Source organism: Puma concolor, chromosome D1 (assembly GCF_028749965.1).
Source record: "Puma concolor isolate L17-30 chromosome D1, mPumCon1.1.hap2, whole genome shotgun sequence".
NCBI classification, from domain to species: domain Eukaryota; kingdom Metazoa; phylum Chordata; class Mammalia; order Carnivora; family Felidae; genus Puma; species Puma concolor.
Genome location: NC_141676.1, coordinates 9,619,860 through 9,630,397, shown reverse-complemented (window position 1 = coordinate 9,630,397; position 10,538 = coordinate 9,619,860). Strand labels below are relative to the sequence as shown.

Sequence of the window (10,538 nt, the reverse complement as noted above, 5' to 3'; positions counted from 1 at the left end):
CAAGCAACTGAGAGGCTGAGCAGGAAAGTGAACGGTGGCCCTTCTAGCCCAAAGGCGTGGCTTTCCACTGCCTCCACGCTTTTCATTCTGGGGAGGACCTGGCTTCTCAGCTCGGTGACGGGGCCACAAGGCAGGACACCCCACCGGCCACGGTGGAGGCGACTCAAAACCCGAATCCTAAGGTCCGGTAGGAGCTGCAGAACCCCAGCAGAAAGACAACAATGGCTAAACTCGGGCAGTGCCTGGGAGGGGGAAGAGAAAGTTCTCTCTAGGGGCAATTAGAGGGAGAGCTGAGCCGGCTGACGTGGGATCTCTTCCAGGGCATGAGAGGATGTAGGCCTGAAATTGGCAGCTTCGAGCAGCAGGAAGGATGAGGAAGCCTTTTTTCCCGAGCCACAAGCAGTGTCGTGGCCCAGGGCAGGAGGTGAGGAGAGAGAGGTGGGACCAGCCACCTCTTTTGCTCCAGGGTCGACCTCTGCTAGGGGCACATAGGCCCAGAGTGTGGGCCAGTCGGCCGGAACCTGTCCAGACAGGGCTCCCAGCTGACTCAGAAACCTGGCAGAGGTCCCACCCAGCAGCCAGCTCCAGCGACGGGCCGGCCCCTGCTCATACTGTCCCCACTGCTCAGCTACCTTGCGACAAGGGGATGTGGGCCCTTGAACTTGAAGCAACTCACTGCTCGCGGAGAAAGCGGAATCCCAGGTTCTATGATTTAGAGAGAATTCAGAGATTATCTACTCAAAACCGTCTTCTTGATAACAAAGGAGAGAGAGAGCCGAGAGGGGCAAAGCGGGGGCAACGAACCTGGGTCTATTCTGCCCCCATTTGGTGTTCTTACTACAGCACGCCGGCCGTCTGGTTGTCCCCTGCCTTACTTGGCCTCCAGATAGAGAGGCTGGGGACATCAAAAGGTGACGCCAGGGTAGGGTGTCACCTCCCCGTGGTCGTGACTCAGCGTGAGAGACGCTGCACCGTCAGCCCAGGGATGGGTCATCCACGGATTGACCTGCCTTTGGCCAGCGGAGCCAATCAGTGGCTGCTGCATTTTAGTGACGCCTCACACATTTTGTCCATGATTTTCAGTGAATTTCACTGAGCGTGGAACCTGGTGCTCCGGTGGCCCTTATTAGAAACAGGAACCCCGCAGATTTCCTAACCGCTGGTTGATTTTGGACAAGCCGATCTCTGGGCCTCAGCTTCTCGGTCTCGAAGATGAGAACAGATTGTGGCAAGGCTCCCCTCCTCGCCACGTGAAGGCGTCCCCGTGACCTTGTCCCACCTTGGCCTCCACCTGGGGCCATGGACCCCAAACGGGGCTCTGCCTGAGCCCTCGTGGCTGCACTCTTCCCGTGTTTCAGCTCTGCTCGTAGGCACCCCCTTCAGCTGCCTTTCTTGGCAGTGTGCTCCCTCACCCGTCCTGAGCCTATCCAGGTGGGTCATGCACAAGCTGAGGTCCCAGGACGTCAGTCCTGCCTGACAGTGAACGTGGGTGGGGAGCCACTGAAGCATGGTGGCAGCATTTCTGCCCAACTCTGCTGCCTCCTGAAGGCCCCCTGGTATGAGGAGGCTTTATCTCTATCTATATAGATGTGCACCTGCATTGGTTCACCCATATCTATAACAATTTCAAAGCGCTTTTTTTTTAAGTTTATTTATTTATTTTGAAAGAGAGAGAGAGAGCGCGAGCGAGCGCGCACGCGCATGGGGGAGGGGCAAAGAGAGAGGGGAGACAGAGCATCCCAAGCAGGCTCTGCTGCTATCCGTGTGGAGCTCCACTCGGGGCTCAAACTCGAGAACCGTGGGATCGGGACCCGAGCCGAAATCCACAGTCGGCCGCTGAACCGACTGAACCCCCCCAGGCGCCCCCAACGTGCTTTTCTATCCATCACATCAAGTGATTGTCACAACAGCCTTTTGAGGGCAGCGGGGTATGTGTGTATCTTTTTTGGGGAAAACTGAGGATCAAAAGGGTTAAACGTGCTGCCTGAAGTAATGCGGATTTGGAAAGCATTTGTACTTTGGAATTAGCCCTGGAAGTCGAATCCCAAATATTCTAGTCACTTAACCTCACTGAGCTTCAATTTCTTCAACTGTAAAATGGAGACAGTAAGGTCACACCCCCCTTCTCTGCATGCTGCCTCCTTAAAATCACCTGACGTTTGTGTGTTGGAATAAGAGGCATAGTGAGTCAGAGGCCGGGGATGGGGACTGGAGACCAGTCTGTTGAGGCCCCACAAATTCCCCACCCCAAACTGATTGGTGCCTTTGACCCTAGGTCTCTGCCAGGTGAGGAGACAGAACCGAGAGGCAGCAACAGGTGAGGACAGAAAGAGCCTTTGGGGTCCAGGTTCAGATACTCTTCAGAGCTCTTACATTCCATAAGCATCATGCTCAAAGGCATGTGTCTGATTTGGGGGTGGAGGGGGAATCGGGACTTGCCACATGTGTATGTCTTGGCCGTTACCACTAATGAGGTCATACCCAAAAGGCACTGACCTTTGAGTCAGAAAGCCAGAACTTCTAGTCCTTGTTGGGCCACTGATTTGCTCCCTGGCCGTGGTCGAGCCTTTTGTCCTTTCTGGGCCTTAGCCGTCTCGTGGGTAAAATGAGGTCCTTTCAGCGCTTAAATCGTATGACATTATGAATTGAGCAAATGCACTTGAACTTACTAACTCGGAAGCAGATCCTAAGGTCTCCAGCGCCGTTTCTCCTTCCGGTGGAGGACTTCTCGACCCCCTGACGTTGCTTGCCTTGTTCGCTCTGAGCCTGGGCATGAGTGGGCGCTCAAGAATTTCTTGAGCTGTTGCATGAATGAGTCGATGGTTTTAGGTTTTACCCTATGCCATCTGGACACCTACTCTCATCGAGGCCGTGTGATTGGGTGGAGAGGGCAAGGGCCACAGAGCCAGACGAATTCCATCTCTGTTTATGAGCTGCGGGACCCTGAACAAGCTACTTAGCCTCTCTGAGCCTTAGTGTCTCCAGCGGTGCTCATAGGGTTGTTATGAAAATTAAAAGAGATAAGGGATGTAAAGGAGTTAACACAGTGTTGAGTGCATAGTAAATGCTCGAGCAATGTTAATTATCAGCACTGGTAGCCAGAGACACAAACAGTGGCACCCAAAACCTGGTCCTTCTGAGAGGATAACAACAATCGTGAGAATAAATCCCTTGGGTTCGGTATATTACTTGAATAAACGGCCCAGTGGTTTTCAGGTTTTGTTGTAGTTGTCTGATTTGTATCCTTATAATCCTGACAGCTATTGTAGGGGCCGGAGCCGGGACTGGAATCCGGGCCCTGTCATATCAGTAAGTCTCCGGGGTCTGGCTTGCGGCCCATCAGGCCACTGTCTTTCCCTGATAGAGACACCGAGGGACACAGTGTAAAAGTGCCCGATGATCTTAATTGATGTGAGATTCGGAGATGAGGTAGACACCCGCCTCCCAGTCTGGGTTCTAGAGCGGGCATCACCCATTCATTCTTACCCTGGTTTCCCACTGCGCAAAGTAAGCCATCTTTTTATAGATATCCTTGTGGCACTGCTTATTTTGGCATTCGAGGACTTCGGGAACAAGTCTGACCTCCCTCAGCTTACCCCCACCATTTCTCCTTCCACGCCGCTGGCTAATAAGGGGCACCCTTCTGTACTAACAACACTCGTCTTCTTAGTCATTAGTTGGTTTTGTGATCAGAACCACAGGGGACATTGCTACCGTGATTTGCACAAAAAGAAGGGAATATCCTCCCAGGATCCTCTCCTAGACTTTTTTTTTAGCCATTGGGGTTGGAGCTACAGACAAAGCCCATGTCTTCAAGAGCTTTTTTTTTTTTTAAGTTTATTTATTTTGAGGGCACCTTGGGGGGACTCAGTCAGTTGAGTGTCTGACTTCAGCTCAGGTCATGAACTCGCAGTTCGTGGGTTCGAGCCCCGCGTTGGGCTGTGTGCTGACAGCTCAGAGCCCGGAGCCTGCTTCGGATTCTGTATATGTCTCTCTCTCTCTCCTCCCCCACTGCTCACTCTCTGTCTCTCAAAAAATGAATAAACGTTAAAAAAAATTAAAAAAAAAAAAAAAAAAGCAGTGAAGATGAGACCTGGCTGGATCCAAGCGACACATCTGCTAAGACCGATTTCTTGACTCAGGAGGTTATGGTGAGTCTGTCGGGCTAGTGGGACATTCGGCTTTGCCTGTGTAGGAAGTTAAGTGGGTGTCATTTGAGACCCAGAATCATCCCTCGTGTGGTCACATGCCAAATTTGGCCCCTGAAGGAGAAAATATTGAGTGAGCCAAGGGCCAACAACATTTAGGGGGCAGGAGGAGGAAGAGACAGAAATTGAGACCAAAAAAGGGGTGGTCCTTGGGGCGCCTGGGTGGCTCAGTCGGTTAAGCATCTGACTTCGGCTCAAGTCATGATCTCACAGTTCGTCGGTTCGAGCCCCGTGTCGGACTCTGTGCTGACAGTACGAAGCCTGCTTCGGATTGTCTCCCTCTCCTTCTCCCTCTCCCTCTCCCTCTGCTCCTCCCCGGCTTGTGTGCTCTCTCTCAAAAATAAACATTAAAAAAAAGGCGGGGGGAGGGTGGTCCAACAGTAGAATTGGATAGTGTATTGTCATAGAACCAAGGGAGCAGGGCATGGCAAGAGGAAAGGAGGCCAGCCTGCCAGAAGCTTCTGAGAGGTCTGAGAAGGGTGATTGGACTGGCTGGTGACCTTTCAGAGAGCGTTCTAGAAGGTTTCATGGGAGCAGGATCCAGGGTTTGCATTCTAGGACCCAGTCTACTATCTGCTGGTCGAGGGGCCAGACCTGTCATCACCCTGAGTGCCCATGTCCTCGTCGGCAAAGATCTCTTGAAGATTAGTGGTGCTTTGGCCATCTTTGTCAACCAAGGAAAGGAGGAGCCAGAAGGGGCCACTGGTCCTCTGCCCACGGTCTGGGGGTGGGGGGTGGGGTGGGGCGGGGGACTCTGTGTCAGAACCCTATTCCCTCTCCTCACCCCCAGGTCTGTTCCCTGCAGGGCGTTGGGTGACCCCGTCCGTCCACCAGCAGACATCAGAGAACCCCTGTGAGCACAGACCGAAAGGCCCCCTCAGCTGTTCAGTGGGGTCTAACTGTACAGGCTCCAGCCCCCAGGCCCTGTCTCCTAGCCCCCACCCCCACCCCACTCTGCCCAACCTTTCACCCAGTTGGCTGGTGGGGAGGACCTGGGCTCCAAGCCACCCAGGCTCTTCTCTTTTGTTTCTGATAAAGTGCAATGATCACGATGAGGTCCTGGCAAGATCCCCGGGGAAGCTGCAGTGCTCGGGAGGAGGGATTCTGTGGGGCAGGGGGAAACCATGGGAACCGCGAGACCGGCTCTGAGATCACCCCTTTTCCTGAGTGACTCTGGGGTCAGCTGGGTACCGTGAGGTTTTCTCTAAAGGAGCAGACTCACCAGCTCCTTCGAGTAGCGACAGCAATAAATAACAGAGCAGGAGAAGGGCAGATGGGGGGCAAGGCAGCATTGGCCATGGGCTCCAGCCTTCTAAAGTTCCCTCTCACTTCAGCCCCTCCTCCACTCTCTCCTGGAGTGCTCCCCTCCGCCCCACCCCCTTGCTGGCCTCCCCGCTTCGCGCCCATCCTCAGCTGTGCTCACTGCCTTTTAGACCTTGGTGGCTTCTCTTGCGGCCCTGTTCTCAGCCTTCGAGGCTCCTCCCCGAGATAATTCCCGGCTCTCCCTTTCAGATGATCGATCACTCCTTCTTCTGAGCCCCATGACCTTTAAAAAATTTTTCATTACGGTTATCGATGTATTGTGTTAATCCCCCTTTGGAAAAAAAATCACAGCCTTGCTTGCTGTTTCAGTGCACCTTTAACGGACATGAAAGCCTGTGTACTCTCCCTGAGTGCCTGCGTCATCCTCTCTTATCCTGTGAGCCAGGCTTTTTGGTTGTGGATGTCTGTTGCCACTCTTTAAAGCCAGAAAGGCTTCATTCTCTTCCTGTCGGGGCTTATGACATGCATGAAGGACTCTCAGGACTGATACCAGCAGGACACAGAGGAGGCTGACCACTGTGGCCATGGCCCGGAGGGGACCCTATGTGGCCTCCACTACCCCGCCCCCCACCTGCTGGCTAGAGTGATCTTCCTACCCCGCGACCCCCACCCTGCATCGGCTTGCTCTCCAGCAAAGTTTCTACAATGGCTCCTTTCCACTGACCTCATTAGAGAGAGGCAGGGTGATGTCTGGAAGGCGCCCGGCTGTGTCACTTGCTAGCTGTAAGCATTTCATCTTTCTTAAACCTCAGTCTCTCCACACCGTATTAGCTGTAACAAGATGGGTCCTGTTTGTCATGGAACCCATGCCCCATCTGTTTGTCTCGCAACGGGCCAGTAAGTCGAGAGACAAGGTGTTGGGGCAAGAAAAGCAACTTTATTGGAGAATACCAGCTAACGGAGAAAATGATGAACGAATGTCCTGAAAGGCCATCTTCCTACCCCAGTGCCATCAGGAGTTTTTCGAGGGGGGGGGGGGGGGAAGCAGAAAAGAAGAAACGAGCTACAGTTGCCACCACGCTTAAGCAGTCAATCAGAAGTCTTTAACATAGGCCAGGTTGGGGGCACCTGGGTGGCTCAGTCAAACATCCCACTTTGGCTTGGATCGTGATCTCTCAGGTTTGTGGGTTTGAGCCCTGCATGTGCTGTTAGCACAGAGCCTGGAGTCTGCTTTGGATTCTGTGTCTCCCTCTTTCTCTGCCCCTCCCCTGCTCATGCTCTCTCTCTCTCAAAATAAATAAACATTAAAAAAAAAAAAAAAAACATAGCCCAGGTTCTTCAATTTCCCTTAAGAAACTTTAATTTCTTTTTGAGAGAGAGAGAGAAAGACAGAGCATGAGCCGGGGAGAGGCAGAGGGAGAGGGAGACACAAAATCCGAAGCAGGCCCCAGGCTCTGAGCTATCAGCACGGAGTTCGATGCAGGGCTTGAAGCCATGAACTCTGAGATCTGACCTGAGCTGAAGTCCAATGCTTAACCTGCTTAACCGACTGAACCACCCAGGCGCCCCTCCCTCAGAAACTTTAAACAATTGATAACTATAAGCTTATCGTGTGCTTATGGAGTGACAGGCAAGAATGTTCTGTATTTTGTGCAATGTGTTCTGTCTTAATTCAGTACTCCTATTAAAACCTCAGGTCAACAGATGTCCCAAGGGCTTACAGTGCCAGACAGGTCTAGTGTGGATTAACAAGCGAGGGAGAAGTGTCCAGGGCAAAGTGAATTCCAGATGGAGTCAGTTTTGCTACATGTTCACCTCGCAGGGTTGGGGGTGAGACACCCTAATCAGGAGAGCATGCCAGCGCTCGGGGACCTAGAAACCATCCCATTGAAATATGAGGGCCCCTCATTTACTCCTGATTCCCAAGGCTGTCCTCAACTCCACCCTCGGTTTTCCTGACATCCCACTTATCCTCAGTCCACCTTCAGGATCCAGGGCTCCAGGCGAGACCTTTCGCTCTGGACACCGATCCAGTTGGAGTCTGGGGGCCTGCCTCCCCACCTAGCCTTTAGATGCCTCCATCTTTATTTCCTGGAGTCTGTATGCGACACTACTGTCCAGTGTGAGTCGTGTGTGGTCCTGTACCGCACGCCGGTTCCGTCTCCCAAAGACCGTGCGCTTCCAGAGTCCAGGGCCAGGACCGTCCGGATCACCGTCGCGCCCCTCGCTCCCCCGCCACCACCACGGGCGCCTCGCACAAAGAGGCAGGGAGGAGGTCTCGCAATTCTTTTCTGAGATCTCCGCATCACCAGGGTTCCGAGCCCTGGGCGACGCCGAGGCCGGCTCCAGGGAGGCTGCGGGACGGCGCCAGCGTGGAAGGCGGGAGACACCAGAGTCCCGATTCCAGCGCGCGGGGGGAAGGGCGTTCCTTTCCCCGCCGCTGCGGGAGTGGCCGGCATCAGGTGCAAAGCCCCGGAGCGGGGCGCGCGGGACCCTGCAGCCACCCCCGCGCCGCCGCGCGGCTCGTCTGGGCTGGGATCTCCTCCGGCGCCCCGGGGCTGGAGTGGGGGGGGGGGGGGCGGCGGGGGAGAGGAGGTGGTGGAGGGAGGGAGGACACGTAGCTGCCTCGCCGCAGGGCTCCACTCCGCGCGAGCGGGCGGGCGGGCGGGGGGAGCCGGGGACCGCCGCTCCAGCGCGCTGGCCTTCGAAAGATCCTCCTGGGCCAATGGCAGGCGGGGCGACGCGCCCGGATTGGTGCAAGCGCTCTGCTGATCACTGTGGAAACCCGGGCGGCGGAGAACGCGGAAGGATGCGGAGCCGCGGGCGGGGGGAGCCGGAGGGGCGGGCGGAGGAGGCTTCGGGGTCCTGAGCTCCCCGGGAGTTTTTACTGGAGGCGAAAGTCCACCGCGGGCTGGCGGGCGGAGGGAGGGGCGGAGAGAAGGGACCGATTGAGGGCCCTGGGAAGCCGGAGAGACTCGGGAGGGAAGGCAGGGATACTCCCGAGCGCGGGCGAGGAGGCCGGGGTGGGGGGGAGGGGGCGCGGCGGGAGGAGGAGTAGGAGAAGACAAAAGCCGAAACCGAGCAGGGCCCGGGCCGCACACTCGGGCCGCCGGCGTAGGAGGCCGCAGTGCACGGGGCGTCCCGGGCGGCAGGCAGCATGGGGAAAGGGGGGAACCAGGGCGGGGGGGCCACCGAGCGCGAGGCGCCGATGCCCACCTTCAGCTGGGAGGAGATTCAGAAGCACAACCTGCGCACGGACAAGTGGCTCGTCATCGACCGCAAGGTCTACAACATCACCAAATGGTCCAGCCGGCACCCGGGGGGCCAGCGGGTCATCGGGCACTACGCCGGGGAAGATGCGACGGTAAGGCCCTGGGGGCTCCCCGCCACCTTTCTCTGCTGCAGGCGGGAGTCGGGAGCCAGGAGTCCCAGGGCTGCAGACGAGACCTCCAGCGCTGAATGGAGCCTGGGGCGTCGGGGAGGAAAGGAAAAGTGTGCCTCCTGCGCTCACCCTCCGCCCCCCAGTCCTCATCCTTTAGGACGGCCCGGGCCACCCGGCTATGGGGGTCGGATTTTGCGGCGCGGCAGGCAGCGCCGCGGTGGAGATCCGGGCGGTGGAGAAGAGTGCGGGGTCTACTGCGCGCCCTGGGACCCACGCGTCCGCTCCTCCCCCCGGGTTCACACGGAGCTAGGGACTCTCCAAAGGGGGCAATCGGGCTTTAGGGGGGGGGGTGGCACCCCCAGCGTGGAAGATGGCGGCTCAGGGGCACCGCGGAACCGAGCGGGAGAGGGGCCAGTTGTGGGACTCAGCGCGCGTCCCTCACTCTCCAGCCAGACAAGGGGGCGGGGGAGGAAACAGCTCGTCCAGGCCTGGCTTGCTCCTGCTGGAATCCTTGTCTAAGAAGGTCCACAGTGGCTGCCACGAAGGGACCGCCCGGGACCTCCTGTTCCCAAGCCCTCAAGGACCACCAGGGGGTCGGTTCTTGGGCCCCGGGGTGGGGAACTGGAAGGAGCGTTTGCAAAGCCCAGGTCGAGAGGGGCCTTGAGCTGCGTGGATTCAGCAGCACTAGGCTGGCTTGGCTACAGGTCCCAGCTGCACCAAGGTTACTCGCGGGCTCCTCAACTACTCAATGGTCCTCTGTTTCTAAATCCTGCCAGGAATGCCCTTTCCTCATCCTTACACCGAAAGGTATTGGGGCGATGGGGCCTCGGCAGGAGCCACAGCTGCCCATCTTACCCACACCAAAGGTGTGGCTCTGCCTCTGGGGCACCTCCCAGCCCCCTCCCCTCACACCCCCGCCCCCAGTCTGAAATGCTTGCATTTCTTTAAGGTGCAGCTGGAGCCCAGTGGACTCAGATGGGAGAGAGGGAAGCGAAGAGAGAGTCAAGGAGGGAAGAAAGCCTCTCTTGGTGGCAATGAGCTGAAAGCTACTTGGGCAGGGTGAAGAGGGGAGAAGCCATGGGAGGGATACGTAGATCATTGCAGCTGGACGTTTGCTGTTCGGGGCTTTTGCTGTCCTAGCAGTATGGGCCCCTGGCGGTGCAACTTTTGATCTCCCTGCCTCTTTCAAGGCTCCTTGGGACAGGCCTAGCCAAGGAGGCCAGACCAGGCAGCTATAATCTCCGGCTGTTAATGGCTTGCTGCTTTGATGAGCAGGGTCCAGGCATATGCGAGATCCCCAGGAGGGCCCACAGGAGAAGATGCCTACAGCTTTGGGGCCCATCCGGTCTCACCTGCTGGAGAACAGTGCCCCGGGGGCTGTAATGCGAATCATCACTTAGTGGACATGAGGTTTTCAGACCATCTGCGTTACGGCTTGGGGACCTTCCCACAAACTGTTGGGGGAAGTTGGGTAAGGGCGACTCAAGTAAAAGACCTGACTCCGGGTTGGGGTCTTGCCACTATCAAACATATTTTCTTATGTGGAAAAATAATGTATTGTGTGGCAAAGCACTTCGTAAGCTGTAAACGCTAGGAAAATGCCACGGACAAAGCGTCATCAGACAAGTTGGAGAAAAATGAAGATTGTGTAAAGTGAGCAACAAGGCGGCGGGGGGGGGGGGCAG

The 10,538-nt window shown here is 56.4% G+C and overlaps 1 protein-coding gene across 3 annotated transcripts in view; it reads left to right on the top strand.

Annotated features, from left to right (window-relative positions):
- Positions 1-2,197: 2,197 nt before the first annotated feature.
- The window catches only part of FADS2 (fatty acid desaturase 2), a 39,196-nt gene continuing 30,855 nt past the window's right edge, over positions 2,198-10,538 (top strand). The window contains exon 1 of one of the 3 annotated variants that reach the window (XM_086677215.1): positions 2,198-2,317. Coding sequence is in view for 2 of the 3 variants with exons in the window: in XM_086677213.1 (XP_086533339.1) it covers positions 8,629-8,835 (207 nt within the window). In the remaining variant the exon portion in view is untranslated. Of the gene's footprint in view, positions 2,318-8,542; positions 8,836-10,538 lie in introns of those variants that run through there. The other 2 variants (XM_086677213.1, XM_086677212.1) reach the window with 2 other exon arrangements.